At 37.3% G+C, this 27490-nt stretch overlaps 1 protein-coding gene across 2 annotated transcripts in view; it reads left to right on the top strand.

The window, feature by feature from the left end:
• DOCK4 (dedicator of cytokinesis 4) overlaps positions 1-25000 on the top strand; it is a gene marked incomplete at both ends in the record, with an annotated part of 246537 nt that extends 221537 nt beyond the window's left edge. For both annotated transcript variants that reach the window (XM_080615548.1, XM_080615549.1), the window contains 16 exons: positions 919-1005; positions 2665-2769; positions 4706-4847; positions 5441-5607; positions 6871-6957; positions 8549-8725; positions 11414-11497; positions 13000-13119; positions 13455-13576; positions 13854-13974; positions 14501-14582; positions 14798-14907; positions 18039-18111; positions 20563-20676; positions 21628-21689; positions 24575-25000. In XM_080615548.1, the coding sequence (XP_080471674.1) occupies positions 919-1005; positions 2665-2769; positions 4706-4847; positions 5441-5607; positions 6871-6957; positions 8549-8725; positions 11414-11497; positions 13000-13119; positions 13455-13576; positions 13854-13974; positions 14501-14582; positions 14798-14907; positions 18039-18111; positions 20563-20676; positions 21628-21689; positions 24575-25000 (2079 nt within the window). The remainder of the gene's footprint in view (positions 1-918; positions 1006-2664; positions 2770-4705; positions 4848-5440; positions 5608-6870; positions 6958-8548; positions 8726-11413; positions 11498-12999; positions 13120-13454; positions 13577-13853; positions 13975-14500; positions 14583-14797; positions 14908-18038; positions 18112-20562; positions 20677-21627; positions 21690-24574) is intronic.
• Between the last annotated feature and the right edge of the window lie 2490 nt (positions 25001-27490).

Raw genomic sequence — 27490 nt, 5'->3', positions numbered from 1 at the left:
GTGTTTGTATCCTAGAAATCCCACACGTACATGTGAGAATAATTTGCACTTGTGTAGCAATTTACTTTGAACTGTCAAAGTACTTTATAAAACATAGTATAATTTCTCTCCATTTTAAAGGTGGGGAAAATGAAAGAAGAAGAGAAAGCTGATGAAATTCACTTAGTGACCAAATGAGCAAAAAAACCAGATTATAAGTGTTATTTTTACACCTTCCAAATTATATTGTATCTTTTAGAATAGCAGTTGCAGAATCTCTAAAATGGAACAGGGTTTAGGGATCACAGTTCATTGTCATCATTGAGAATGCTTATTCTGAATTAAGCAAGGGTAATTACCCTGTAGTCTAAATTTTATATACACTTTGTGTGATGATTTGTCTTGCTAATAAACAAGCAGTCATTTGTCTTGCTGATAAGCAAGCATTGCAATTTTGTGTAGATGGTGTAATATCCATGTAAGCCTTGTAATCAAACTGATGTTGATCATTATTCATTTTTTTATCCGAACATTCTATAATCAGCTTATAGAGTTTAATTTGTATGGTGCAATAAATATATTCCGATCTACAAAAATTAAGGAGGATGTGTTAAGAATAGTTTTAAAATCTAAAAATCATACTGTTGAATGAACCTCAGATGCAGTATCAAAAAAGATGTCTATCACTCTTGCAATGATTTTTATTTTATGATAGTCATGTGAGAATAACTTATTAAGTAGGTCTCTAAATATATTCTTGATTCTTCAAAGAATTCATCAGTATTACTCTGCAGCTCTCAGTATGTCTAGTGAACAATATTCCAGGTATTTTCACTTACTGGAAAGTATGAGTTACTACAGAAAGAGCAGACTACTAATAAATCATGAATTGTCAAACACTTGCTTTGAAATTACTGAACATCTTCTACTTGCTTGCAGTGTTGGGAAAATGGCATTATCTTATGCAGGAAAATTGCAGAACAGTATGAGAGCTACTATGACTACAGAAACCTCAGCAAGATGAGGGTAATGTACCTGAGTACTTTTCATGAATCAGAGCTCCAAGAGCTTTGGAATTTGGGTTATAAAATATTACTTGGAAAATTAAATTTGCCATGGAATTGTGCTTATGTTTGGTTTGCAAACCTTTGGTTTTTAGCTTTTGTCTTTTTTTCTGCAATAAAGATTATAAAAAAGGAGTGTGAGCTTTTTTCATTAAATGGGAAAATAGATTATCTTGTAATGTTTGTACCTGTACAGCACCCCTTTTATGTGCATGATTATGAAGAAAAAATATATTACAAATTCACTTTCAGTGGTTTACTATGGTTTATCCAGGGAATGTTCTCCATGCATTTCTTCACTAGGAGCAGCAATGTATTTCTGCAGTTTTAACTGCAAAGGAACAGCTTGCAACAAGCAGCATGCACCTTTGCAATTATTTTTTTTTTTAATTGCTTAAAAATATGGTCTGTTTAATATCATATAGCCAGGACGAATCTTCCCTGGCACAGTCTTCCTGCTTTCTCTTTCATTTTTTCTTAGAGCACTAAGCATTGTTTCTTTCTTCATTCTTTCTGTATTTTAAAGATTATTCAGTCTTTGCCTTTCTTGTTTGCTTCTGATGGATTCAACTTTATATTACGGCTTCCTTTTTAAATTTTCTGTATGTGTAGGACTGACTGAAGTATACTTAATCCAGAGCTGCTTAACAGCATCATGCAAAATTCTCAACACAGAACCATGTAGCAGTATCCTTGTGATCTGCTTGTTCCATAGCAATCTAGATATTCCAGTGGCAGAATCCTAGAAGCAAAAGAAGACTATCATCATGTGATAAAATAATTAGTTAATGCATGTTTCATTAATTGTACTTAATGTGGTTTGTGTTTGAATTGTGAAATATCATTCTACTGCATCTGTGCCACCTATGTTAATCCAAAAATGGAGGTATGGGGATTTCTCATAGAAATATAATTTGGCAGCTATTGATATATAGACATTAAATAGCTGCCTGCATTACCTGAAATTGGTCTTATATTGTTGGTTAGTTTTTTTCCCACGGTATTAAAAACTTAAGAACAGAGAATGCTTTTCTGTAATATCATTAGAAAAAAAGAAGGCTTTGACATTAAAATCACTTTGTGTCAGTGTTTTGAGTGAAATAAATGCAAGATGTATTAATCAAAACTTATGTTAATTGCTATTGTGAGATTTTTAAAGGAACTCACATTTGGTGCTTAAATCATTGGAATCTGGTTTGATTTGGACACAACTCTTTTGAATATGGAAAATGGACTTTGCTGACTAAACTGACCCAGTAACTGCCATGTGCTTGAATGATTATCAGATCACTGGGTAATATGTTTCAAACTGCATTTCTATTACTTCCATTTTTCTTCAAAGATCTATGCAGGTTGTCATTAATCTAATATTTTACCCCTTTAACGTAGGAACTCTATATTTAAAAGCAGGTTTTTTAATTCTTGAGAATGTTCAGGTTGTTAATAGGTGTAATTATTTAATCTGATGCATTCATAGACTTCTGGATGTCCTTCTTGCTGCTCAGAGATGCACTGGGGTACCCCAGAGCAGTGTACCGAAATCCCCTCCCTTTAGCGATAGCATAAGTTAAAAATATGTTTTCAAAAAAGACTAATTGCATTTCTTATCAATCTCACCCAGATGATGGAAGCATCTTTGTATGATAAAATAATGGATCAACAGCGTTTGGAGCCTGAATTTTTCAGAGTTGGATTCTATGGGAAAAAGTTCCCATTCTTCTTGAGAGTAAGTCAATTGAAAATGAACAGAATGGAGTAATTCTGGAATTCATGCTGTCATTCATAATCACATTTTCTATATGAGAATTTGATCATACCATATACAAGTTCTTACCCTGTGAGAAAGAGGGAATTCTTTGCGGCTATTAATAAAATAACCTCATGTTTTCAGGGTTAAGAAAAGGTCCTGTCTAATGGAATAACTAATGCTAGTCTTCCAGAATCCCACATAAGCTTAATTACCATGTTTATGTTGTAAACCATGCACCTATACTATTCCATTGACCAACATATTCTTTCCATGGTAGTTTGTTCCCTTTAACCTGTTCGGTTTCTGCTGGCAGCTATTCAGAAAGTGCTCTCAGAAGAGGTATCCCTTGGCAGTGGGACAGTCAGTAATTTAGCATTTAAGTAATTACATTACCAAGTTCCATTTTTATTGAAATTACTTAGAAATTCAACATGCTGAGTTTCATTAATTATCAATGTACTAAAGCTGACAAGATACATTAAGCTACTCTTGAACATTAATCTTGGATCCTGAAGTGCCCTTGAAAATGTTAGTTGTCTTTATACTGTTCCCCTCTTCCACAGTCTGCAGTAGTTTAGCTGCATTGACTGTCACCTTGGAAAGAGAAGAGAATCCAGCCTATTCATGGAGCTGCTGCAACCATGATCCAAGCTCCTCTTCCTATGATAACACAAATAAGTGATGGAGAAACCTCCTCTGTGTGATGGAGGCCTAAAAACTCTGATTTTTCTTTGACTTTGTGGTGGGGGAAATGACAAATTCCAAATGGTAGATATAGCATGAAAATCATCTCTTTAAAGGTGGTACACAAAAGCAGTCTGATAGGTATGTAGTTTTTGATATTACCTAGTAGTCGTCTGAATGCAACATCTGTATAAACCAATTTAAAAATGTTAATTGGAAAGGATTTAATGCTTAGGTTACTAAACATCAGCTGATGAAGTAAAACTACTGCAAGAAGTTGCACAATAGTGCAGTACTTTGAGATCTGTAGGTCTTTCACTGCTTCTGCATCTGCCCAGGAAGTATTTATGCCTTTTTCAAGTTAAATATACATAGCACAGAGTTATGCTCACAGCACCAACAAGGAATACCTCAAAACTTAGAAAGTTTGATTTAAGTTTTTTCTGGCAAAGCAGTTTCTAATCTGGTTGTCTTTGCTATAGAATGAATAAAGTGTAAAGCTTCAGAATAAAGCTTTCACATTTTAACTTCTAGTTGCACAGTAATACTATTGCAGTTGATTTCTTTTAGCAATTCCCATGAAAGTCCAGGCTGTCAGAATTCAGTGCTTTATTTCTCTATTATTGACATAAGGACAACTCTTTTCTATCTAAACCTGCTCAAGAGGAATAAATTACAACTTTTTAAAATTTTCTAATATAGATTTTAAAATGAATTCATTTACCAGTGTTTTTAGAAAAAGGGTTAAGATATTTCCTTATTTTGAATGTGTGTGCAAGCAGAATCAAACTAAAAAGTGCTGTCCACAGCTCCAGGAATTCCTCAGCCACTATGGTCAGTGAGTAGTTCCAACAGGTACTCCAAATCCAGGCATCTCATGTTTAATGTAGGATGTGTGTTGTATCTGTATTTTTGTTGCATAGTCGCAAGAAAATAATGGTGCAGCTTCAATAGTGGGCATTTTTATTAAAGCTTTAAATATAACCATTCCAGACTTTGTAATAAAACGTACCTTTTATGGTAAAATTTCCTTCTTCTAAGTAACCTCTTTCTCAAGATTCCTTATTCTTATCCTTGCATTTTGTTTCTTCTATTTTCCTTCTTAAAATGATGTAAAAATTGCACAGGAAGTCCATATTGAAGAGTATGTGTTTGGATCTATCTAATGATACCCAATTGTTTTCATGTAACTTGCTCTTGTGTTTTGTTTTTCTCTTCTTCTGCTCAGAATAAGGAATTTGTTTGCCGAGGACATGACTATGAAAGGCTGGAGGCCTTCCAGCAGCGAATGTTGAATGAGTTCCCACATGCCATTGCTATGCAACATGCTAATCAGCCAGATGAGACCATTTTTCAGGCAGAAGCACAGTGTATCCACATAATCACAAACCTATATGCCGCAGTTACATATTTCATGCTTTTAAAAAATGTAGGTACACATATAGCCAATTCCAATAACAATGTGCCTCCACTGAAATAAATGGTAGGTGAGAATTCCCATGCAATTTGTCCCAGTCGCTATTATGTTTGGAATTCTTTTTGTATAATTGTTGGTTTTATTTAAAAATTCCTTGACGCATTATTAAAATTCTTACTTTAGCCAAAAATACTTGTAGAACTATCACCACTGTGATAATGGTATATCAGTTCAAGTTAGAGTAATTCACATTCTTGTAGTACAACATGTCACCATTGCATGGCATATTGTGTGTAAGAATATATTTAATTAAACCCTTTATTCCATGTACTATTCTGTAACTGTATTTCAAAAATAAATAGGAAGTTTCAACAAAACAGCACAAAGACATCCCAAATCATCAAAAAATATCCTAGGTTGCTTTCCCAAGCCATTAATAGTCATGATGCACACTTTTTAAAGAGTTTTTTTTCTGTCATGCTTCAGGGGTCAATATGCTTTGCTAATTTGAATGACGTGGGAATAGCCTTGACTCTTTACATACAGATTTGCAGATTTATGCAGTGACACCAATTCCAGAAAACCAGGAAGTCCTGCAGAGAGACGGTATTCCCAACAACATCAAGAGCTTTTACAAAGTAAATCACATCTGGAGATTCCGATACGACAGGCCATTTCACAAAGGGACCAAGGACAAGGAAAATGAATTCAAGGTAAGGTGCCATGTGCTCTCCCAAGCTACTGGACCTTTGGATTTCTTTGTGACATCAACAATAGTTGTGCTATTCAACCATGTGTAGTATAACAAATTCTCTAGAGGAGACAGTAGCTCAGGTTTGACTATTTCACTTCTCATTTTAATTAAAATAATGTGAAAAACATATGGTAGATTAGAAGGTCTTGTTGTATATGGAAATAGGATAGAAAAATTACCCATTTGTTTTTCCATCAGTGGTATATAGAAGGCAGAACTGGAGACAGCAGAGTAGCTTCCAGAGAAATTTATAAGGCAAATGGGAAAACACTGTTAAGTAGATAATCTGGGGTATGAAAGGATTGCTAAAAGTTTTCTTTCTCTAAAGCAAGGGAGAGACAGTTTTGATGAATTGCAACATAATGTTCTGTTCCTATTAAGACAAAAAACTACCTATGAACTTAGAGATTATCTCAGAGAAGAACAGTAGTTCCTCCCGTAATACGTAAATGACTTCTGTTCCTCCTAATAAAAATGTCACACTGAAAATTCATCTTACATTCTTCAGGTGTAATTTTATTTCTGACCCAACAGAAACACATCCTGGTGCAGAATATAGTCTAGTATTCAGACACAGAGAGAGAATTATGCTGTAGTAATTTTGTTACAAAGTTAGAGGAAAGAACTGTGAGGATAATAAATCAGCTAAATTAAGTCATTGTTGTCCTCTAATAAAAGCTTAGGGCTTAATTTTAATTGTACAGCTTATATTTTGTGTAAGCACTATCCTATACGTTTATTTGTCATTTTACAAACCTCTTGCATAAAGTGTTTAACAGTAGTATATTCAAGTATCCCATCAGCTGTGCATTGCAGAATCTCAAGTAAGACTTCATAGAGGAGAGCTGGTCACTTTGTAATCTGTAAATTGTTCTTCTCCTGAACTCTTCCTCTTCTCAGATGTTAGTGTACCTCAGAGAGAAAATGTTAAAATGCTAATTTAGTTGTGAGTGACCTTTGGACATTAGAGGACCACATATAGCATAGAATAATACCATGTTTAAGAGCAAAGAATCAGCAGAAATTACTGCTTAGTAGTAGAAAGGAGAAAAGTGAATGTCATAGGTTTCTGGGATAGACATTTCAGTAGAAAATTGGACGTTAATACTTTTTGTTTAATGTATACTGTTATTTAAATGAAGGTATTCATAACGAAAAGTGGGAATGATTAAGAAAAACATAGAGGCAAATTATGGAAAAAACCTGATTTTGTATATTGTAGAGTCTATGGGTGGAGAGAACCACACTGATCTTGGTGCAGAGTTTACCTGGAATATCTCGTTGGTTTGAAGTGGAAAAACGTGAAGTAGTGAGTATAAGATCGTTGGCAATACATATTATGGATTGGTTTACTTCCTTAATCATGCCATTTGATGAACTACTTTAAGATTTGTTACCCATATCTTATTTCTTTGAGAAAAAATTTCTAGCTGGCTACAACAAAATTATTTACAAAGTATTTTGAGTTGTCTGGTTTCTCTTATCTTGAAAACTATTATTAAGAACCACACTTATGATTCATTTAAACAGCTGAGGAAAAAAGTTGAGAACAATAATGGGCAAAAGCAACTTCTAATGTCAAAACACTTACTTTCTTAAAACTCAGCCTGATGTAACATCTAATACTTAGAATATCTATAGCTTAACATATCTTTCCATATTCTTAAAAAGTAAGCATTCTCCAAGTTCCTGTACCATAATAAATGCCATGTGCCTGCCTAGAACTCTGTTGAAGTCTCCAGTTCTCAGCATGGGAAGGGAAGCACGCCTACGCAGAACCTGTAGGAATAGGGTCTTATGTAGCAATCTGTTACCAACACATTGAAATTTCTTCTTCTTTCTTGTTATTATATTTCTTAGAAAATCCTCAGATACATTTCAGATGTATTTGGAGGAGTGCTCCCCCTATAACAATCTCTAAATGGTCATTTGTTGAGTAGAGGAGTATAACAGCTGTAACTATTTTCCTTCCTGTCAAAGCCAGTCTTAAAATAGTCACATTAAATAAAAGGATGCAATTGTACAACTATTGTGTTTTTCTTTTAAAATGGGAACTAAATGCCATTTGTTCACCATCCTGGTAATCTCCTGTAGAAAACCAAAAATGAAATTTAATTATAATCAAAAAATCATGTGACATGGGAAATTTTGTTAGTTGACTTCTACAAAGCCCTTACTAGGTTAATGTGAGCCCCAATATAAAGATCCTCAGTTTACTATCATGCTACCATTATAGTCACTATTTCTGAAAGTTAATCATAGTATTTTTTCTTGGGCATGTACTAAATCATGACTTAGATTTGTGCTTGTATAATTTGGCAAATTATAGCAACTGCAGGCCTGTACTCTGCTGGTTGCAGTTGAATGCTACCTGTGAGAAAAGCACATTGCACTCAAGGACTGCCTTTGACTATAACTTGATTGTCATCTTAGCTCAAAGCTTACATTCAAACTCCTCATCCATAATGTCTTGTTGTTGACTTCACTTTGGGTGGGGAAACTAGCTCACACATACTTAAGCTCTGCTGTGTGCTGTTAACCATGGTGAAGCTCTCCCTGACCTCAGGTCTGATTTAGGTGAAGTTACTAAGGACAGTTTAGCCCTGAATTCCAAGAGTTCCACCACAGGCTGAAGTGTTTTGCTGAGTAATCTCTCAAGGTCAGATAATGAGTCTGCAGGAGAGGGACAGTTGTTTATTTTGATCCTTGATTACATTATAAAATTAATTCTTTTTATGCCCAGAGAGTGTAGCCCAGCTGAGAAGAAATTTTTCTGCCCTGATACTCTAGAACAGAGAGTAACATTATTTCCTTTCAAGAAATCAAAAATTACCTTTAATATATTTCATCTTTCAACTGAAGATTAAGTATGTTTGCCATGTTCCTCACTCCCCTTTCAGGTGGAAATGAGTCCCCTTGAGAATGCTATTGAAGTCCTAGAAAATAAGAACCAGCAGCTGAGAACATTGATTAGCCAGTGTCAAACTCGACAGATGCAAAATATTAACCCTCTCACAATGTGTCTAAATGGGGTCATTGATGCAGCAGTTAATGGTGGAGTTGCTAGATATCAAGAGGTAAGCAATTTATTTTCTGTTTATTAAAAAAATCCATCATAAGACAGCTTCTTACTTTTTTTTTCCTCTGTACAGATGTAGCTCCTCTGTATAAGTTGAGGACAGAAACTATTATATCAATAATAATTTTAGTTATTTATTATTGTTATCTAAGTTTTGAAGGAAAGCTATTTTCAGAAAAATCTAGTAATAAATAATCCATATAATTAAGAAATGTCTAGCACTGGATTTTTTCCCAGAAGTTGTTCCTCATTATTATAACCTCTGACCACCTTAGGAGAACCTTAAAAGTTTGGGGTGCTGTATTTCTACAAAGTTCTGTGCAATTTTGAAACCCCAGTTAAAAGAAAGTAAAGATTTTGCAGCCCAGCTTGATCTTCCTCTTTCCCCTAACAGTCTTACGAAATACTTGAATCTGCTGGTTGTTCCTTTTCCATTGAAAATGAAAAGTTGAATAATATTCTGAACACTTGTCTCAAAGGCTGCAAGACTTGGAGTTCACTCAACAGTGTCAAATTTGATAAAGCTGCATCTAAATTAAATTAAACAAGAAATTGAGTCCACTATAGCATTAGAATCTGTCATCAAAACTGCAATGTTGTGAAATTGTGAGACTAAAGCAGAGCAGTACCACATTTGATGTTTACCAGCTGCCTTTAAACACCACCACCACCACAACTGTTTAGCATAGTAAAGCACTATAAAGGGAGTCCCTTGAGAAATACAATGTGTCAGAACTGTCCAATTTGAATTAGCAGTGCCAGAGCTAGCTCAGTGTCTTTGCCTAGCTTTCTGTTCTTCATGAGCATATTAAAGGTTCTGGTTTGCTCCTTTCTTAGCTGCAATTCTTGATCTCCTAAACAGTTTTCCTTTTTCAATTCCCTCCTGTCCCCTCCCTCTTGCTATATATCTAAAATAGGGCTTTTCAACAGTTGTGTTGTAAAGACTAAAAATCATAGAGATAATTGTGAGATTTGTTTGGGTATTTTTTCTGTTTCACCCTCATTCTCTTTGCATGTCCCTTTTTCAGTGTTTATGTGTCTTCCTGCTGTTTTGCTATGTCTTATCTTCTACCTTCTTTTCCTCTCCTTTGTAAATGCTTTTCTCTGCCTGTTTCACTTGCTTTTGCCTTCTGCCCTATATAAAGCTTAAAACTCAGTCAGTCTTGAGGTAAGCATGACAATGTCTTTACAGATATCTTCCTTCCCTTCAGACAACTTCCAAACTTTAAGAAGTGTTAATACCCAGCAAATAACATCCTTTGGCCTGTTGCTGCCTTCTTGGTTCTTCCTGATGGGATAAAAAGAGGCTATCTCTAATTTTTCAGCACTTTGGCTAACATTGCAGGTGTTAAAGCTACACTTTTAACTAGTTTTGATACAGGAACAGATTCCAGAAAATCTACAAAAGTAATAGTTATTATGCAGCACCTTCATTCATGTGTGCTAATAAGTGACTGTAGACTGAAATACTGATTTTAATTTTTCTACACGCTGCTAGGAAAGCATGAAGAGTGTGTTTTGTGCCCACTAACACCTCTCAAACTGTGCTTTGTACTCTCACATTTCTTTTAGCTCCTTTACATGTGCTAGAAGAATAGAAGCACATTTATAATTAATTATTGAAACCACTGGTCCCAAGAATGTTCTTGGATTTAGTCAAATTCTGATTTGAAGTTAGATGATTACGTCTTTGATTCATATTACAGTTCTGTATAAGTCTCAGCCCAAAACCACTGCACCACCTGCTTGATACTGAAAGAACATTAAGCATGTAGCTGAGGGGAAGAAAAAAAACCATCAGCTGGCAGAAATTTGGGATTTTAACAACTATCAGAGGGCTCCTTTTAACAACTTAAACATGAATTCTTATAATTCTATTCATCTGTACTGAAAGAGCCATGTGAAATAAATCTTCATTACAGTATCAGTATTCATTTTCTAGGTAGGTCTCAGCGCTTCCTTGTTATGGGTTGTCACAGCATGAAATTTTGCAACCGAATCAGAAAAGGGGTACACTTATTTCTAGCTTCACTCCCCCCGTATTTGCAAATAATTCTGCATAGCAAGATTTTAGCAGCTAAAGTTGGATGGAGAACCTTGTAAAAAGCGTATGAGGGAAATATAAAGACAGGTGGAAAAAAGAAAAACACAGCACAGAGCAGCCGCTATTATCCTCTTAACTCTATGGATAGGAAACCATGAGTGTGTACAGGTGTGCCTACAGACACTTCTTGTGACAAATGCATTTTTGAGAAGGTCTAGAAATTTCTCAAATGAGCAGCTGTGCATTTTCTTTACAGGGCAGTGTTGAGAACTGTTGTAAACTCAATATAATCCCCTTGGAGGGTAGGATGTTTGCCATGTAAAGAAAGATGTGATTGTGAACATACAGGGGAATGCTATGTTCAGGCAATTGCTGGTGGGTAAAGTGACCTTGGGGTACCTAGCTGGTATAATTTGAGCACTGGAGGTGGGTTGGAAAGTCATGTAAGCTCATGAACACACTTGGATGTTGGTCATATGCTCTGAAGTGAAATTTGTGGCTTTTTGACATCAATGACAAGAACTGTGAGCTCTTTAAAACATTTTTTTTTTCCCTGAAGATATAATCTAGAAACTTATTTAAAAACCCTAAGTGATGTGGGTTCACTTATATTAAGTTACTTTGTGATTTTATTCTGCTTAGGCATTCTTTGTCAAAGAATACATCTTGAACCATCCAGAGGATGGAGAGAAGATCACACGCTTGAGAGAACTAATGCTTGAGCAGGTAAAGTGGGGAAAAGACTGAGTAGGTGGTCTACTCAACTGTTCTAGCTGAAAGTGTCCCAAAATAAAATACAAAGTTTCAGAGGTTAATGATTGCCCAGTGGTCTCCAGTATCTTCTGAATTAGATTCCAGGTAGACAGTAACTTCCTATACAAGCAAGTTTCTGGGTCGTGTTAATATTTTTTTTCCCTAGATCTTTTCATCATCTTAATCGCTTCATTCTAAATTAAAGGTTGAACGAGGGGCAAATTTTTGTCTTGTGATAAAATTTTGGAAATGCACAAAATAATTGCTTTGATTAAGTGTTCTTAGTATTTCAGCTTTTATTTTGGCTTTTTTAACTGACATTTACCTATCTTTGTTCTATGCAGCATGTTAAAACTTCAAACTTTATTGCTAGCTTGGAATAAAGAGGTCAGAGTATTGGAATTTGGCAAGATGGAGATTGCATTTTTCTTTAGCATTGTGCTAATGTCTGGTCAGATCAGCCGAAGCACAGATCCTCAGACAGTATAAATCAGAATAGGTTCACTGAGCTTGCTTTAATTTCATTTAGATAATATATAGTAATTTACATTGCAGTTTTGGTTTTTCAAACTGTAGTTAATCTCAGTAACCCTTACAATTTAAGACTGGAGTGAATAACTTGCTATGACAAAACGTGATAGCAGTTAAACCCTGTCTGGCACCTACAGATGGTTTAGCAGAAAACGTAGAGCATTCAGAAGGGCTGGGATGGCTGTGTGTGCAGATGGATGAATGTGCTGCAGGCTTGACCTTGGGTCAGTGATGCTGTACAGCTGTGTGCCCGCTCGCAGCCTGCCTGAAAACATCAGCCAGTAGCTCTCATCCAAAGATATTACAGCATAGTGTAGCTATTTTGTTTTTCAATTTGAGTTTATCTGATGTGTCATGTAACCAAGTCACTATTTTAAATGCCTGTGACCAAATTCAAGCAAGATTAGTTTTAGCAATGTTATTCTGAAACCTGTCATGCTTGCGTCAAGAATATACGTAAAGCTACCACTTTCAGAGGTCTCTGGGGAGCTGGAATAGGATAGGGAGCCATGGACATCATTGAAAATATGTTAGGTCTCTGGTGGATGTGGCCATTGCTGTTGTTTCCTGCTTTTTATAACTGTTCTTGTAGAAAATGGCTTTTATTTAGGATTTAGACCTGCTCCTTTGTAAAATTGACATTTAGCCATCTTTTCACTAAGTTATCAGTAATGGGTTTATTATTATTAGAGTTCAATTTGCAGAGGCCAGATCTTTGAGAAAGTTGAATAGTAAAATGGGAAGAGGCATAAATCCTCTTGTGTATTGATTGGTTGGTCTTAGGCCTTGTTTGATTACAGGTCTAGCCAGGGATTTAGATAGATACTTTTAATACAGCATGCAATTTGTTGGGGTTTTGATCAGTATATCTTAATTGATGAGGAAAGCTTAAAGAAAATGTATCCAAAATATTCTTCCTCTCTTTCCTTCTGTCTTTTCTGCAGGCCCAGATTCTAGAATTTGGCTTGGCAGTGCACGAGAAGGTGGTGCCACAGGACATGAGGCCATTGCACAAAAAGCTGGTGGATCAGTTCTTTGTGATGAAGTCAAGTTTGGGAATACAGGTAGGTGAGCAGGTGCATGGATAAACCAGGAGAGAGTTTTGGTGCAGTAAGGATTGCTTAGATTTCCTAAGCAACAAATAGTGACATCTTTTGGTTGTTTGTCCACATTACATCTAGCATTACAGTACCACAAAGGGGAGAGAAAGATAACAAACTTTCCCTACAGTTCCAAGAACAATAGTCACGTTTTACTAATGGAAATATATCATCAGCAAAAAGTTAAAATATTTTTCTTACTAATGATGAAGCTGATCCAAATGCAGCTGTGACTAGTCAAATGACTATATATATCTTAATGGTATTATGTTCATGTTGATCTTTTTACAAATTGCCAGGAATTTTCTGCCTGTGTACAAGCTAGCCCAGTTCATTTCCCAAATGGAAGTCCTCGTGTATGCCGAAATTCCATACCTGTTTCTATGAGCCCTGATGGTGCCAGGGTAATACCACGACGCAGGTAAGTTAAAATCCTAGAAATTGATAAATTTTGTTGCTCATGGAAGATGACCCATAAAAGGCTTCTATGGTGTGCATGCTTCCTTGCATGGTCCGCATGAAGTATCTTCAGTCATGAATAGCTGATATATATACTCTCTCCTCCTCTCCTTCCCCCCCTGCAATAAATCCAAATTAAACTGTAGAGATTAATAAATATGTGCTGTTTTCACACATGTGTGAAAAATGTGATTGGCAACTGCAGTTAACCATTTTGTATTTCATTACTCTTATAATAGTCCCTTGAGTTACCCAGCTGTCAATAGGTATTCGTCTTCATCACTGTCATCCCAAGCTTCTGCTGAAGTCAGCAATATCACTGGGCAGTCGGAAAGCTCTGATGAAGTTTTTAACATGCAGGTACACGTTTTTGTTATACTTCAAACTGAACAGAATCTTTCTTGCGAGGTTATTTACTAAATTAATGCTTTTTGTTTTGTTCAGAAATCTCAAAGTTAATGCTGATACTTCTTTATAAAAATGTCTTTCAATGTGCTGTTAACGTCCTTAATTTAGAAAGAACATTTTTTTTTATGTAATTGTTTCTTCTTTTTTAACTTGGAGCGTGGATTTTTTTATGAAAGTAAAAAGCAGCAATGCACTATTATGCAAAGTCATCTGACCTTACATAGACTCTTCTGTCTGGTTGACACAGTTGTGATGTAAATATTTTAAATATTAGTTACACTTCTCTTTATTTGATATTTTACTACATCTTTGTAAGTTACTTTAATGCTCTTTATACTGGTTTGCTATTTTGAAATACTGAGAAACTAGTCTGATGAATTACAAGTTCTTCGTTCTAGTGAAAAGTATATTATAAATTTTTGTTTTCCAAAGCAGTAAATGTAATGCGATATAACAACAGCATCTCTTTTATATGTAGCCTAGTCCGTCTACCTCAAGCCTGAGTTCTGCTCATTCCGCTTCTCCTAATGTGACCAGTTCGGCTCCGTCCAGTGCCAGAGGTCAGTGCTTATCTCCTGTGGTAAACCATGTTAAATGATTCTTGATACATTACACAGTTGAATATCTGCATGCTGTCATTGGTCAGATGTCAAAATTTAGCCAGTTTGAGGAATATGAATTATTGGGGACAGAGGATTTCTTTATCACAAACATAGACTTGAAATGTTTGAGTTTCACTGAATGAATTTAATCACTTGGCATATTTTTATTCCAGCCTCTCCTCTTTTGTCTGACAAACATAAGCATTCCCGAGAAAACTCTTGCCTGTCTCCCAGAGAAAGGCCCTGCAGTGCCATCTACCCTATTCCTTTGGAAACTTCACAGGTAGGAAGCTTGTTGGGACTCCTCGCAGATTCAATGCCTGCTCAATGCTGTTAATTTTCAAGCTGTTTTTTTTTTTTTCATTGTTGTTGTTGTTTTCATAAGAAAATACTCTAAAATATTTTACACGAAGGAGATATGATCAAGTACCATATATTCTATTCACATTTCTGCTTGCTATGTCTAGGTTTAGATCTGGTTGTTTATATTTGCTCACTGCAGTGAGAGAAACGCAAAGACTTGGCAATGACACAGCCTGCTTGTGTGAAACGGCAGTGTTTGTTCAGTCTAGGGAAGACGAAAGAAAAACTGTTATCACAGCAGTTGTCCCTGTTGACCTCCCCTTTATTCCTTCTGAAATAGCTAATCTTAGCCACTCTGAGATAATAACCCACCACATGTGGCCATTCCTATTTTTCAGTATAGTTTCAGAAAAGGAAGATAGACCTTTTGTTACTCCAGAGAGAAGAATGAGTTGAGTTCTTACCTTAAAATTACTGTTACATAGGTCTGTATGAAATTCGTATCTTTTGATTTACCTGAAATGCAAAATGAGCGTGGTGAGCTGGCCAACTTTGAATTTTTTTCGTCTTTTCTTCTTAATGGGCCTACTTTCCTGAAGTGCTTTCCTTTAACACAATTGCTGTTTAATCCCGGCCATCACACAATGCACCTCTTGCTGAAGCTGAGAAAGACAAGAACATAAGTACAGTGTGAAGGGCCCTCCTCTCAACACTCACATTTCCACCATAAGTTTTGCCTCTGACAAAATAAACCTGCTTGGCAGTCCAGGATCCTTTCTTTTAGAAATAATTTGTTGGTTTCTCATTAGTTGTATTCTTGTCCCTTGCTTCTTCAGTTACTGAATTAGCTCTTGATTTAATTTTTTCCTCTTTTCTGTTTAAGTCCTCCTGCTGTTACCTGAGGGCTTAAGAAGTACTACCGAAGCTTAGCCAGACTTAAGGGCATTTCTTGGGAACTATTTGCTCATGTATCTGCTGGGCATTTTCTCAGTTTCCAGCATACAGGAAAGAGCAGATGTTCTTTAAAGCAGTTTTACAGTTTGGTGCAAAATAAAAAATGATCCCATTTTTGCTCCCAGACTGCAAACTCTTGCTTTGCCAAATGGAATGCGACTTCTGTCCCACATTGTACCCGTGATTCGATAAGGGAGGCTGAGGAGCTCGTAGGCCCAGTCTCTGCTCTCTCTGAGGCTCGCCCAGCAGGAAAATCTCCCAATCTGCCTCTACCCTCAGTGTCCCAAGACAGGGTAAGTAGAAAAACTGACTTGCTTGTGCAGTGAAGTATGTCTCAAAGGTCTGACAGTTTCTTTCTGCCCTTGTAACCATAAATGAGGATATATCTTTCTGGGGAAGGTGCAGTTTCTTTCTCTGGTGCTCTGTCTCTATCCTGAGCAGTAAAAATGGACTGATGAGAAACAAGATTCTGATCCTCTGCCTTCTGATTAAGAAGGGGAAAAGAAATCCTCATGACGATAGTAAGGAGATACCTGCAAATCTCATTAGAATCTAAATGCCGGAACTGTTCCTTGTCGTTTCTATTTTTATCCTAATGCCAGGTAATTTCAACAGTCTTTGTTGGAGCTTCACACTAAATTAATGAGGAAGGGACCACCCACTTGTGAACATCTTTGTTACAGCTTAATGAATGCAATTTTCACAATAGTTTTTCAACAGGGAAAGATGAGATACATAGGCAAATTCCTGCACTTCAAGTCCAAGTCAGGTCTTTTCAGGCCATAGCTATTTCATTTAAGGAAGTTTGATGGACTTATGAAAACAAGATCACAGCAGTACTGTATCTGCGTCCCTCATTGAAATTGATGCTCAAGGTTGTCTTGTTCAGCTGTTTTCAGTTAACATCCATTTGTGCTTGCTTTTTGGTCTCTGGCTGAGTGACTGTACAGTGTCTCTCTAACTCTTCCCATACTCTGAAGAGGAATGCCTGCTGTCATTGACTGCTCAACAAGCCTCCTCAGTTTTGCACTATTATTCTTCCTAAGGGAGCTTTTTGGGTTTCACATTTTTGTTGGTTTGTTTGTTTTGGTTTTTTTTTTTTTGGTTTTTTTTTTTTTTTTTTGGTTTTTTTTTTTTTTTGTGTCATTAAACATCCTGTGATTCCTCTTGCTCTTCCATATGGGTTTACATTTAATTATTTTCATATGTCTTCATTTCTCTGTATCTCATTCAGCCTTGTCTCTTTATCTCCTTCAGTTTCAGTTGCTTTTTCAGGCTTTGCTCTTTACCTTCATGACAGAAAATGGACTTCAGCGCTTGCCCACCAGATCCTAGTGCACTGCAGACTCACTAGGCAGTGAACATTCAATCCAGACCAGGCAGGAACATATGATGACATTTTCTGTCACATTAGAGTGTACAGATAGTTACGCCACCTCAGTTTAATGGTAACTTCAGGAAAACAGCTGTTACCTGTTCCAGTATGACTCTAGCACAGCATACATAGATAAACCTAGTGTAGCTCAGTCTAATAAAGCATTTCCTCTATGTGATGTTTAAAGTCAAGTTAAATTGTCCAGATATTTGTTCATTGCTTTGTAACAGAGCTGCAACATGTTAGATCAATGATGAGTACTTTGCGGCTGTGTTTGCCATCTTGTGGAACCACAATGTAGTGCCTCGCTGACTCGGCATGGTCTTCTAACGTTGCAAGATTCAGCAATAGGATTTGATTTGGATTTCATGGCTTCTCTGATCTTGCTTTAAGGAAAAAAGATTGGGTTGGGGGAAGTAAAGTTCTGATTCTGCAATGAGGTTACTGCAAATCTATCTATGCACTTGTTCAATAATCTACCAAGATACCACTTGAGGAATGAGCCTTATTTTGTTTTTTAAGGAGTTGGAAACTGTCAGAACTTAGTACATAATAATTCTTTCTCTGATTCCACCGTGTTCAGAAAACTAGTCTACTCCCTATTTTATAATCATATTTTTATTAAACTATTTATGTACTTAGGTGATGTTTGTCACCACCTCCTGACCTGTGTAGGTCAGTAATTATCTTGTGGGGATAATAACACTAAGACATTTGTTTTCATAAAGGCTACTGAAATACAACAGCAGCTATGCATAAACCATGCTGTTCTCAATTTACAGAGAATACTATTTAATCATATTGGAGATGGTGCTTTGCCACGAAGTGATTCCAGTCTGCCTGGCCCTGACAAAGGTGAGTGGAAATGCTGTACCATACCAGTCTTGGAAGCAATGAAAATGTAATTAATGTGTCATATTCCTATGGAATGCTATTTTTTTTGAATGCATACTGTTATCTTCAAGTTTGAAAAAATTCTAATTTAACTGAAATTACATTAACACTCTGAAGTTTCAAAACACTTTGCCAGAAAGGAGGGAATATATTGTTTGCTTGAACACTAGTTTGCAGGAAAGAGTGATGGAGCAGCAAGTTGCAGCAGGCTGTGTGAGAACCATTCTTTCTGCTTCTCAAGAGAGACGTGGGATGATGAACTCTGGAGGTTAACTTCTGGAGACTGGGGCAGAGAGAAGCCAAAGAGATGGAAAGAGTCCCAGAGTTTGGCATCTGCTGGTCCTCTTTACCAAATACAAGTCACTGTGCTTTTGGTTACACTTTGATGGAAAAGAATGATCAATTTGTAGTTTGTTGGGGTTTGGGTTTCTTATTAATAAGAGTAAATGAGAAACCTATGAATTTCCATAGACAAAATACTGCCTTTCATAATTCTGCACATGGGGAAACTCAATATTGTTGGCACAGTTATTGTGATTATGATTTCATTGTACATTCCACATGTGTAATATATTCTATCATTTCATTATGTGCTGCCCTTTGTGGTGCCCTGAATGAAGGATACAGTAAAACAGGTGTATTGTAAAGAAATATGTTAAGAATCCACTGTAACAAGAACTGACCAGGAATCAGATTTTCATCAGTAGAAGCTGATTTTTATAAGTATTTTTGTGTCCAAGTTTTTATGAAAGTTGAAGTGTGGAATTCTTCACAGGGCTAAAAAAACATATGAAATAATTCAACATAGAAATGGCAAAACTTTTCCACTAGCCCATGCAGCCAAGTAAATTACAGAATTATTAAAATCAAATATTCTCTTCTGGAGACTTTAGCAGTCCAAAGAACTGACTGCTTGGATGACTTATAAGAAAAATTTGACTTGTCAAGAGACTCAGGCACTTGAAGTACCTACATCTGGTGCCAAGTCATTTTTAGTGTGAGGGCAAAACCATACTGCTAGGTGACAGCCTACTGTAAAAAAACAAACAATGTATTGCATATTTTGGCAGCAAAGAAGCAAAATGATCCTCTAGAAAGCAGATCTTCTGTGCACTGTTCTCAGGATCAACTAATGTGCAATTATACTGTAACAATATTTTTACAGATACAAAACAAATATTTGTGCTCTATTTTTTGCATTAAGTTTGGTATACACTCGTATAATGGGAATGCAGTCCTTCTGAGAGCCCTTGATGTTCCTGTAATAGCAATAATTGATACCATCAGTATAGCAACAATACTTTGCTTTTTTGCCTCATCTTTATAAATGAGCACAGAGTCCTCGCATGTGATTTTCTACTCGGAACTATGAAATGAGCAAACAAGAAGGAAACTGTCATGAGAAGGCAAGAGGTTTGAGGCTTTGAAGGTGGGAAAGGTTTGGTGGGTTTTTTTCTGGGGAAAAGGAAGGTTTGAAGCAGTGTTCTCCCACTTTTTTCCAGGACATGTAAGAAAAATTGTGGGACTTAAGTTGGCTTTTGTCCTGTCAATGTTAAATGCTCTCCCTTTCTATCTGACTTCTTTCCAGTATTGGTGGCTCCTTGATAACATAAGATAATCCAGTTACGGAAGCTGCTTCAGACCTTATAGGATCATTCAGTTAAAGTATTTGTGTTACATTTGCCAATTCCATGACAACAGCCAATTTTACCTGTGTCATGGTGGTAGTCAGTTTACATGATCAAGCAGAAATCCTTGACCATAAACACAAACAGTGTGTATAGCTTAACTCAGTCCACAAAAATGTCCTTTTTTTTTTTTTTTCCACCAGACGCTTTCATTTCTTCTAATTTTTGCTCCTTTCATTTTGTGCCCTTCTTTAAATTATGAATTTGTAGCCTACGCAGGCAACAAAAGACTGTTAGCATGGAAAGCTTTCTGAGGGAGGTCGATTGGAATTTGGCAAGTTCCTTTCTCTAGTCCCTTCTGCATATGAAATGAGTTAATGGAAACAGTTTATGAATAGTCTGTTCCTCTCTGTCTAGAAACCTCTAAGTAGGAGTCTGGTGCAAAGATAAGCTGATTGAATTAACAGGCTTCAAGCTTATCTCCCTTTGTGGCTGGTTTTGCAGCGCACCAGAGTGCTCTCTCAGCTGCTATTCTTGCTGATGGTCCCAACTGCTATGCAATCATAAACTGACCTGAGGGCCAGATGCATACATCAGGCAACCAGGAGATTGACAGGCATTATTTAAGAGCTTTTCAAATGTTGATGTAATCATAAAAGCTTTTCAGGCATGCTTGTTAAGTTGTTTAATGTTTTCACTCTGTGTAGTTTTACCTTCCTGGATAAAGGCCAGTCAGAGATATGGAAGTGTTGATGCATATGCTAGCTTTTTCATTCTCTTCCAGCTGTGAACAGCACCCCCAGCAGCTGGAGCCTGGACAGTGGGAAGGAAGCCAGAAACACATCAGAAAGTGGAAAGCTCATATCTCCTCCTGTACCACCAAGACCTGCACAGACTGGTGAGTTAATGGACATTTCAGGCTAAGCTCCAGTAAAAAAATTATTTACTTGGGGGCTTAGATTCTTTCCACTCTGATTAATATTTATCTTCTCGGATAGGTTAATTTATTATTTGATTACTTACATAGAAACCTGCAGTACTGCCTCTGCAGGTAATTTCATCTCATTAATGTTCTCTGTAATATTCTGTTTTCAATACTCTGCCCCTTCACTAAATGACTGAATAGCTTCAGACAGCTCATGCTACTACTAGGGAGGATGAAAAAATTTAATCTTTGGTCTTAAGATAATTGGAGGTTAGCGGTCAGAAATGATCATTAATCACAAAGAATCTTACTGGCCAGAAAAAGCACAGCAATCATAGAAGTACATAAGTTCTGTTACAATAACCAATTTGCCTTTCAAAAGATTAATTTCCATTTAAAGGAAAGGCTGCTTAAGTGATACTATAAATGTAATCATTCTCAAGAGAGTGAAAACGCTTTTTGAGTTTTAGACTTATGCCTCAGAGTATGTCCAGGCATGTTTACAGTATATTTACAGGTAAATGTTTTATAAAGGTACGTTATGTATTGTCTTTTTCCTTATTTGACACGCAAATACTTAATATATTTCTTAAGAGAAGAATAAAATGAGGAGGGGAAGAGTTGTTATACTGACTTACTTTGAATTCTGTTATCATTTGATAGGATATAAACCAATATAGTGATACAAAATTTGCCAGAAAAGATGGATGTAGAAATCTCTTATACTCCATTAGTTGTACTGCAACATAATCCTGACAATAGAGTAAGAACGAAATCTCTAATACTATTTGCAGCCATTGGGCAAATACCTGGAGGGAACCAGACATAATGTTTGTGTATCAAATGATCTTCTATCCACTTAAAAAGATTTCTTAGTGAAAATTATAATTCCAGGAGTGCACTGAAATCTTTCTGACTTTGCAGCATCACCAGCAAGACACATAGCCTCCGTTTCCCCTTCTCCTGCTGGCAGATCACCAATGAAGGTACCATCTTACTGCAGTGAATTGCCTTTGTGGGACAGGTTGTATGTGTTGTGGGGTACATAATATAATCCCAAATAATGTGTATTAAATATGTACATTTTTTGTTTTATTATCATATGCCTATACAAAAAACATTCACAAGAGTAAGCAGAGGTACACATCTCCTGAGGAGGAGGAAAGTGGCACCCCGAAATGACTCTTTTTCCCCTCAAGGTCCCTAATCACAAGTCCTCAGTCATTCTTCTGTTCATCATCCCGTGAGTCTGTAACTTTTCCACTTGTGACTGCACAGTGCTTGAGGTTCAATACAGAGCAATTGTGCTGGCCATCAATGCCTCTTAGTCGTACTACCGTAGTATAGCTGCTGAAGTGAGCATCAATCCAAGGGTTCACATTAACTGCTTACTAGGAAGCTCTTCAGAACATTAGGGGCTTTGGGGCCTCCAGCATAAGAAGAACATGGACCTGTTGGAGCAAGGTCAGAGAAGGGCCACGAAGATGATTGGAGGAATGGAGCACCTCTCCCAGAGGTGCTCCGAGAGGCTCTGAGAGAGTTGGCCTTCTTCAGCCTGAAGAAGAGAAGGCTCCAGGGAGACCTAACAGCAGCCTTCCAGTGCCTAGAGGGGAGCTACGAGAAATCTGGGGAGGGGCTTTTTTACAAGGGCATGTAGTGACAGGACAAGACGTGTAATGGCTTTAAACTGAAAGAAGATAGATTAGATATAAAGAAGAAATTTTTTTACTGTGAGAGTGGTGAGGCACCGCAACAAGTTGCCTGAGAAGCTGTGGATACTCAGTCTCTGGCAGTGTTCAAGGTCAGGTTGGACGGGGCTTTCCCTAGTCTAATGAAAGGTGTCCCTGCCCATGGCAGGAGAGTTGGAACTGGATGATCTTTTAAGGTCTTTTCCAACCCAAACCATTCTATGATTACATCTTTTGCAAAAGGTGAGCAACATTTTCTTTTTTCCTGGATGGACTCGGTACTGATGATTTTTAGAGATGTTTGAAGCTTGTTCTAACATTTTCTTCTAAAGGCCCACACAGAATTGAAGAATTTTGCAGCCAAAGTCTGGATTTCCACCTGGGAGAGGAATACTGGCCCACAATACTTCTGAGAGATCCTGGATCTCACTTCGAGCATCCATGAATTTCCAGACTGTTTGGTGTCTAGACTGTTACTACTGGTACAAGCAGTCTGCACTGCTGTCAGGAGCCATGTGCTTACCCTAGCTCCTAAATTGAATGGGGCAGGGTTTGCACATACTTGCTCTTGTTCTGAATGACAAAAGCAAAGGTCCTAAATCTTATCCATGGTTACTTAATCCAAGTGTCAAGAGTTCTTGGAACTTGAACCAATTAGATCATTTATTTGAAAACCTTGGCCTTGTTCATGTGTGGGGTAGGAGCGCAGCTGCAGCCCCTTCACATGCAGAGGAATGAAACCTGAAACAAGTAGTTAAAGCTCGCAATGTCTGAAATGTCTTCAACAAGCATTGAGCTTCAAATAAAACTTGCTTTGCTTTTCCCTAGCGATATGCAGGGCTTAGTTTTTAGCCTTTGTTCCAACTGTTATGTGCTGCCAGAAAAGGCCGTCTTAGTACAAAACCCACTGAGGTAAATGAAGATTTTTTTTTCCATTGCTTTCAGTGCACGGTGGATCCAGTCCTAAATGGATAACTAAAATTATCTCAACAGCATAAAGTCAGTGCAGCCAGCTCTATACACCCCTTCTCACTCCTTTTCCTTCCCTCCCCACCTTTTGTTGCATGGCTCACACTTTCACCTCAAGCTGAGCAGCTGAGCGCCAACTAGTCTAACAAGAATTGGGTGAGAAATTTGTCTTTAATGTGATTTCTCCATCCCTTCTATAGCCTGTGCTTGAGGCTGTTAAGTCTAGATTGTCCCGGATGGCTCCAGTCAAAATTGGATAAGTTGCAAAAACTTTTTAGTTGCCAAGGATGGTCCAACCTTTTACAGTTTTCAGTTGAAGCTGCTTCACTAGAATGGAACTGCTCAATGTTTTTGGGTAGGGCTTTACTATCCCTGCCTTTTACTCTTTGTCAGCACTGTTGTTGTCACAGGGGTCCTCAGCTCTCTCTTCCCTCACCGTTCCTCCCAGACCTGTGAGGCTGCTGGTGCGGCCATTTGCAACCGTTGCCCTGCATTGGACCCCGTTTTGTGCAGGTGGCATGGTGTGCCCAAGCAACACCTGGGAGATGGGGGAAAGGAAGGATGGAACAACTGTGGTTCAAAATGCCATCTGCAGCAGCAGCAATGCTTCACCTTCTGCCTTCCTGCTGCGGTGTCTGGATGGGCTGGCGCCCAGCTTGGCATCTGCTCTGCACTTCACATCCAACACTGGGATAATGACACACTCGTAAATGATGCCACAATGTAAATGCACTTTTCATTGCATGACGGTGCACTAAAACTGGGAGGAAAAGCTTTGAAAATGAATTTGGAACTTAACAAACTGAAATAGGCACAGTGGCTGAGATGCATGTCCTGTGCTTTGGCGTTAGGGGGCAGGACACCACTAGGTATGCCAGGCGCGGTGTTCAGCGTTTCACTGCAAGCCAGGAAAATCGAGTGTTCATTTTAAAGGCTTCCAGATTTTTCCGAGATATTTTGATAGTAAGATAACGTTTAAGCACAGTTTTTTACTTCCGCTTACATGAATTACTGGCATGAGCACTGTTTAAGGTGTACCTGGGCACCTGGAAATGAGCTTTTTATGGGTTTCTCACTGGATCTTAACTGCAGGGATACAATGTGTATGTTCATCAAGCCCCAGAATCCATGTGCTGTATCTCTGTATGTTTTTGATCTGAGCACAGAAATGCTCTCCCTCGGTAAAGTATTCTTCTGCCCTTTCTTTCAAGCAGGGGTCTGGGCAATCGTTCACACCATCTCCAGTGGAGTATCATTCCTCGGGGCTCATATCCAACTCCCCGGTGCTGTCGGGGAGTTACAGCAGCGGCATCTCTTCGCTGAGCCGATGTAGCACATCAGAGACATCAGGCTTTGAAAGCCAAGGCAGCGAACCAGCAGTGACTGTCTCAAGCTACAGCGTCCCTGAAGAGCCTGTGAGAAAAGAAAGTAAAACCCCGCCACCTTACAGCGTGTACGAGCGGACTCTGAAGCGCCCTGTTCCTCTACCTCACAGCCTCTCCATCCCGCCCGCCACAGACCCCCCGGCACTGCCGCCCAAGCCGCAGCTGGTCCGGACAAACAACCTGGAAAACAGCAGCAGGAGGACTGAGCAGGTTCCCCGGCCCAGGCCTCTGCCCCGAAAAGTCTCTCAGCTATGAGAAGCCCCTTTTGTATTTAATTGCAACCAATCCTTTCCCGTTTAAGAAATAATATTTTTTAAAGATGGTAAAATGCATTTAGTTAGGCACTTTAATATTTCGCCCACCTTTTTGTTTGAGGAATTTTGAAATGCTTATTAATATTGTGTTGCACATTTGAAATGAAATTACTAATTTAGGTTGCCAGCTATTATAGGAAGCATGAACGAGAGGATTTTTTTTTTTAATTTGGTGGTGAATACTGATAAATGGTTTTATTTGTACTTTATTTTTATTTAAAGAATTAAATCTAAAACCCTACAACTCTCATCTGAGTTAGCCGAATGCTTCTTACAAAATGCAGAATATATTGACTGGACCTATACTACTAGAGATAAATGCACACTTTCTAACAAAGTAGTCTGAAGACTAAGATTTTTCTGCAAGTAGACTGAAAGTTGTTTCTCTTACCCGATGAACAGGTTGATCATTTCAAATGTCTGTAGAAATATGGAGATATAATGCAAGTTATACTGCAGAGAACTGTTGTAAGAATGTGGTTTGGAATTTCTGAAACACGCACTTGGCTTATGTTCTTTTTAAGATGGAAAAATACCTGCATTTCGTTCAGCGTACAGCACCATTCTGGTGAATCCTGATGAGGTTTGGTGCCATTAGTGTATTATTGTACCTGGCGCATCCTTTTCTTTTTGAGGTGCAATTTACTTTTATTCTTCCAGTTAATGTTTTGATGTTGTTTTGTTTTGAGGTTTGTTTTTTTTAAGCTAGCAGTTTGCTAGTGGAGGCTCTCTGCTGTTTTTTGAAAGTTCACCCTAAAATACAATCTGTGTATGGAACAGGTACAAATGAATTGTTCATTTAACTTGCGTACAAGAATCAGTACTGACTAGTAACAAAGCAATACTTTAAGCAAACAAATTTTCAGAAATAGAAATTACTGATCAATAAATTTCAAAAGATAATTGCAAAGATCATTAATAATTCTGTAAAAACCTAGGAAGGATTCTGAACAGCTCTTTGGATGTGTGCTTACTGACGGAGCCAGGGTTTGGATTTACCTTTTAGCTTGAGTTCATCACCATCATCTTTATTGTAGGAGAATGGTGTTTGGCCTTAGGTTGTGTTTTAGTGACTGGCTTCTGAAGAGCTCTGGAAAATTAATGCCAAGCCGTAGGAATGTGGAAGGAAAATAAAAAAAAAGCACCTTCTGTATGTATTTTTTGTATCCTCTTTCTTTACTGACTGTTTAAATGTGCTTGGGATCAGATGTGTGAACTGCATTTTAAATCATGCTGTTAAAAATATTCTCCCTCTTTTGTTGGGAAGCTCATGTTGATTTTAGCTGTGTTTGATTTGTTGATAGTTTAACTGGAAGAAAGTGACCACTTTTTATATTCTCTCAATTAAACCTTCAGCAGTTACAAGCTGCTGACGGTAGTTATAGAGGTTTTCTATAATAAATGTTCAAGTATTTTTGTACATAATTGGTAAATTTTAATAAGGAGTGTACCATTATGTGAAAAAGAAGCAAACAGTTGTGTATGCAGTAAGATTGTTATAATTATGCCAAATACTTTATGTATGGAAAAAGAATATTTGTAAATATGTGCTTTTAACAATAATTCTGCCATATTGACTTTACAATTTTGAATGTCAGAAAAAATTAATATATGTTAAAATATTTATGTTTTAGTGAAAGTATTCATAACTTGAAAAGGAACATACACATTTTAGCTTTGTATCTTGCTGATTTCAAAGTCTGAAATTCTTTGAACTAGCTCTTGCTTTCTACTATAACATTTTTGTGTCTGTAACCACATCATAAAAGGTGTAGAAAGCTCCGTATTTATGCTGATATAAAGAAGTAACGCCTGAGATTTAAATGAGGTGTCACAAGTAAGATAACAAAGCTGCTTTGATTTCTTTTTTTCACCCATGTAGTTTAATAGGTTTTGTTGACTAGTGCTTGAGCACAGTATGAATCAGTGTTATTTGCTCCTGAAGCCATCTTCTTTTCTTTCGGGCAGTGAGCAGAGTTGATGACTTTATCATTTGCGTGCATTACTGAAGTCAGCTTTGCAGCAAAATGTTTCACAAAGTTTCTGTTTACCTAGGCATTCATATTGGTTGCTGCATAATGTTAATATGGAATAAAAGGACTTAGTCTTTACAGTACAACTTGTTTTCTACAGAATGAGAGATTACAGTTCAGTTTGTCATGGAATTAAAGTTCTGACTCCTTGTCTTGCTAAATCCAGTGTTCTTTCTGTTAAAAATCTCCAGATGGATCTAGTTTTCTCCCTATTTGGATCCATAATTGCTTTGTGAGACGATGTGGGAAGTATTGACCTGCTCTTCTGAACAAGTGAAGAATGTAAAATTTACTAGTAGAGTTCACTGTAAATTAACCTGCATGAGCGCTCTGTTTTTATAACCATGACATCAGGAATACTCTGAATGATAGCAGATGGTGTAAAATTGACAGAGTAC

Source organism: Psittacula echo, assembly GCF_963264785.1.
Source record: "Psittacula echo genome assembly, chromosome: 1".
NCBI lineage: Eukaryota > Metazoa > Chordata > Aves > Psittaciformes > Psittacidae > Psittacula > Psittacula echo.
Note: the sequence above shows the minus strand (reverse complement) of the source record. Positions and strands in the feature narration are given on the sequence as shown.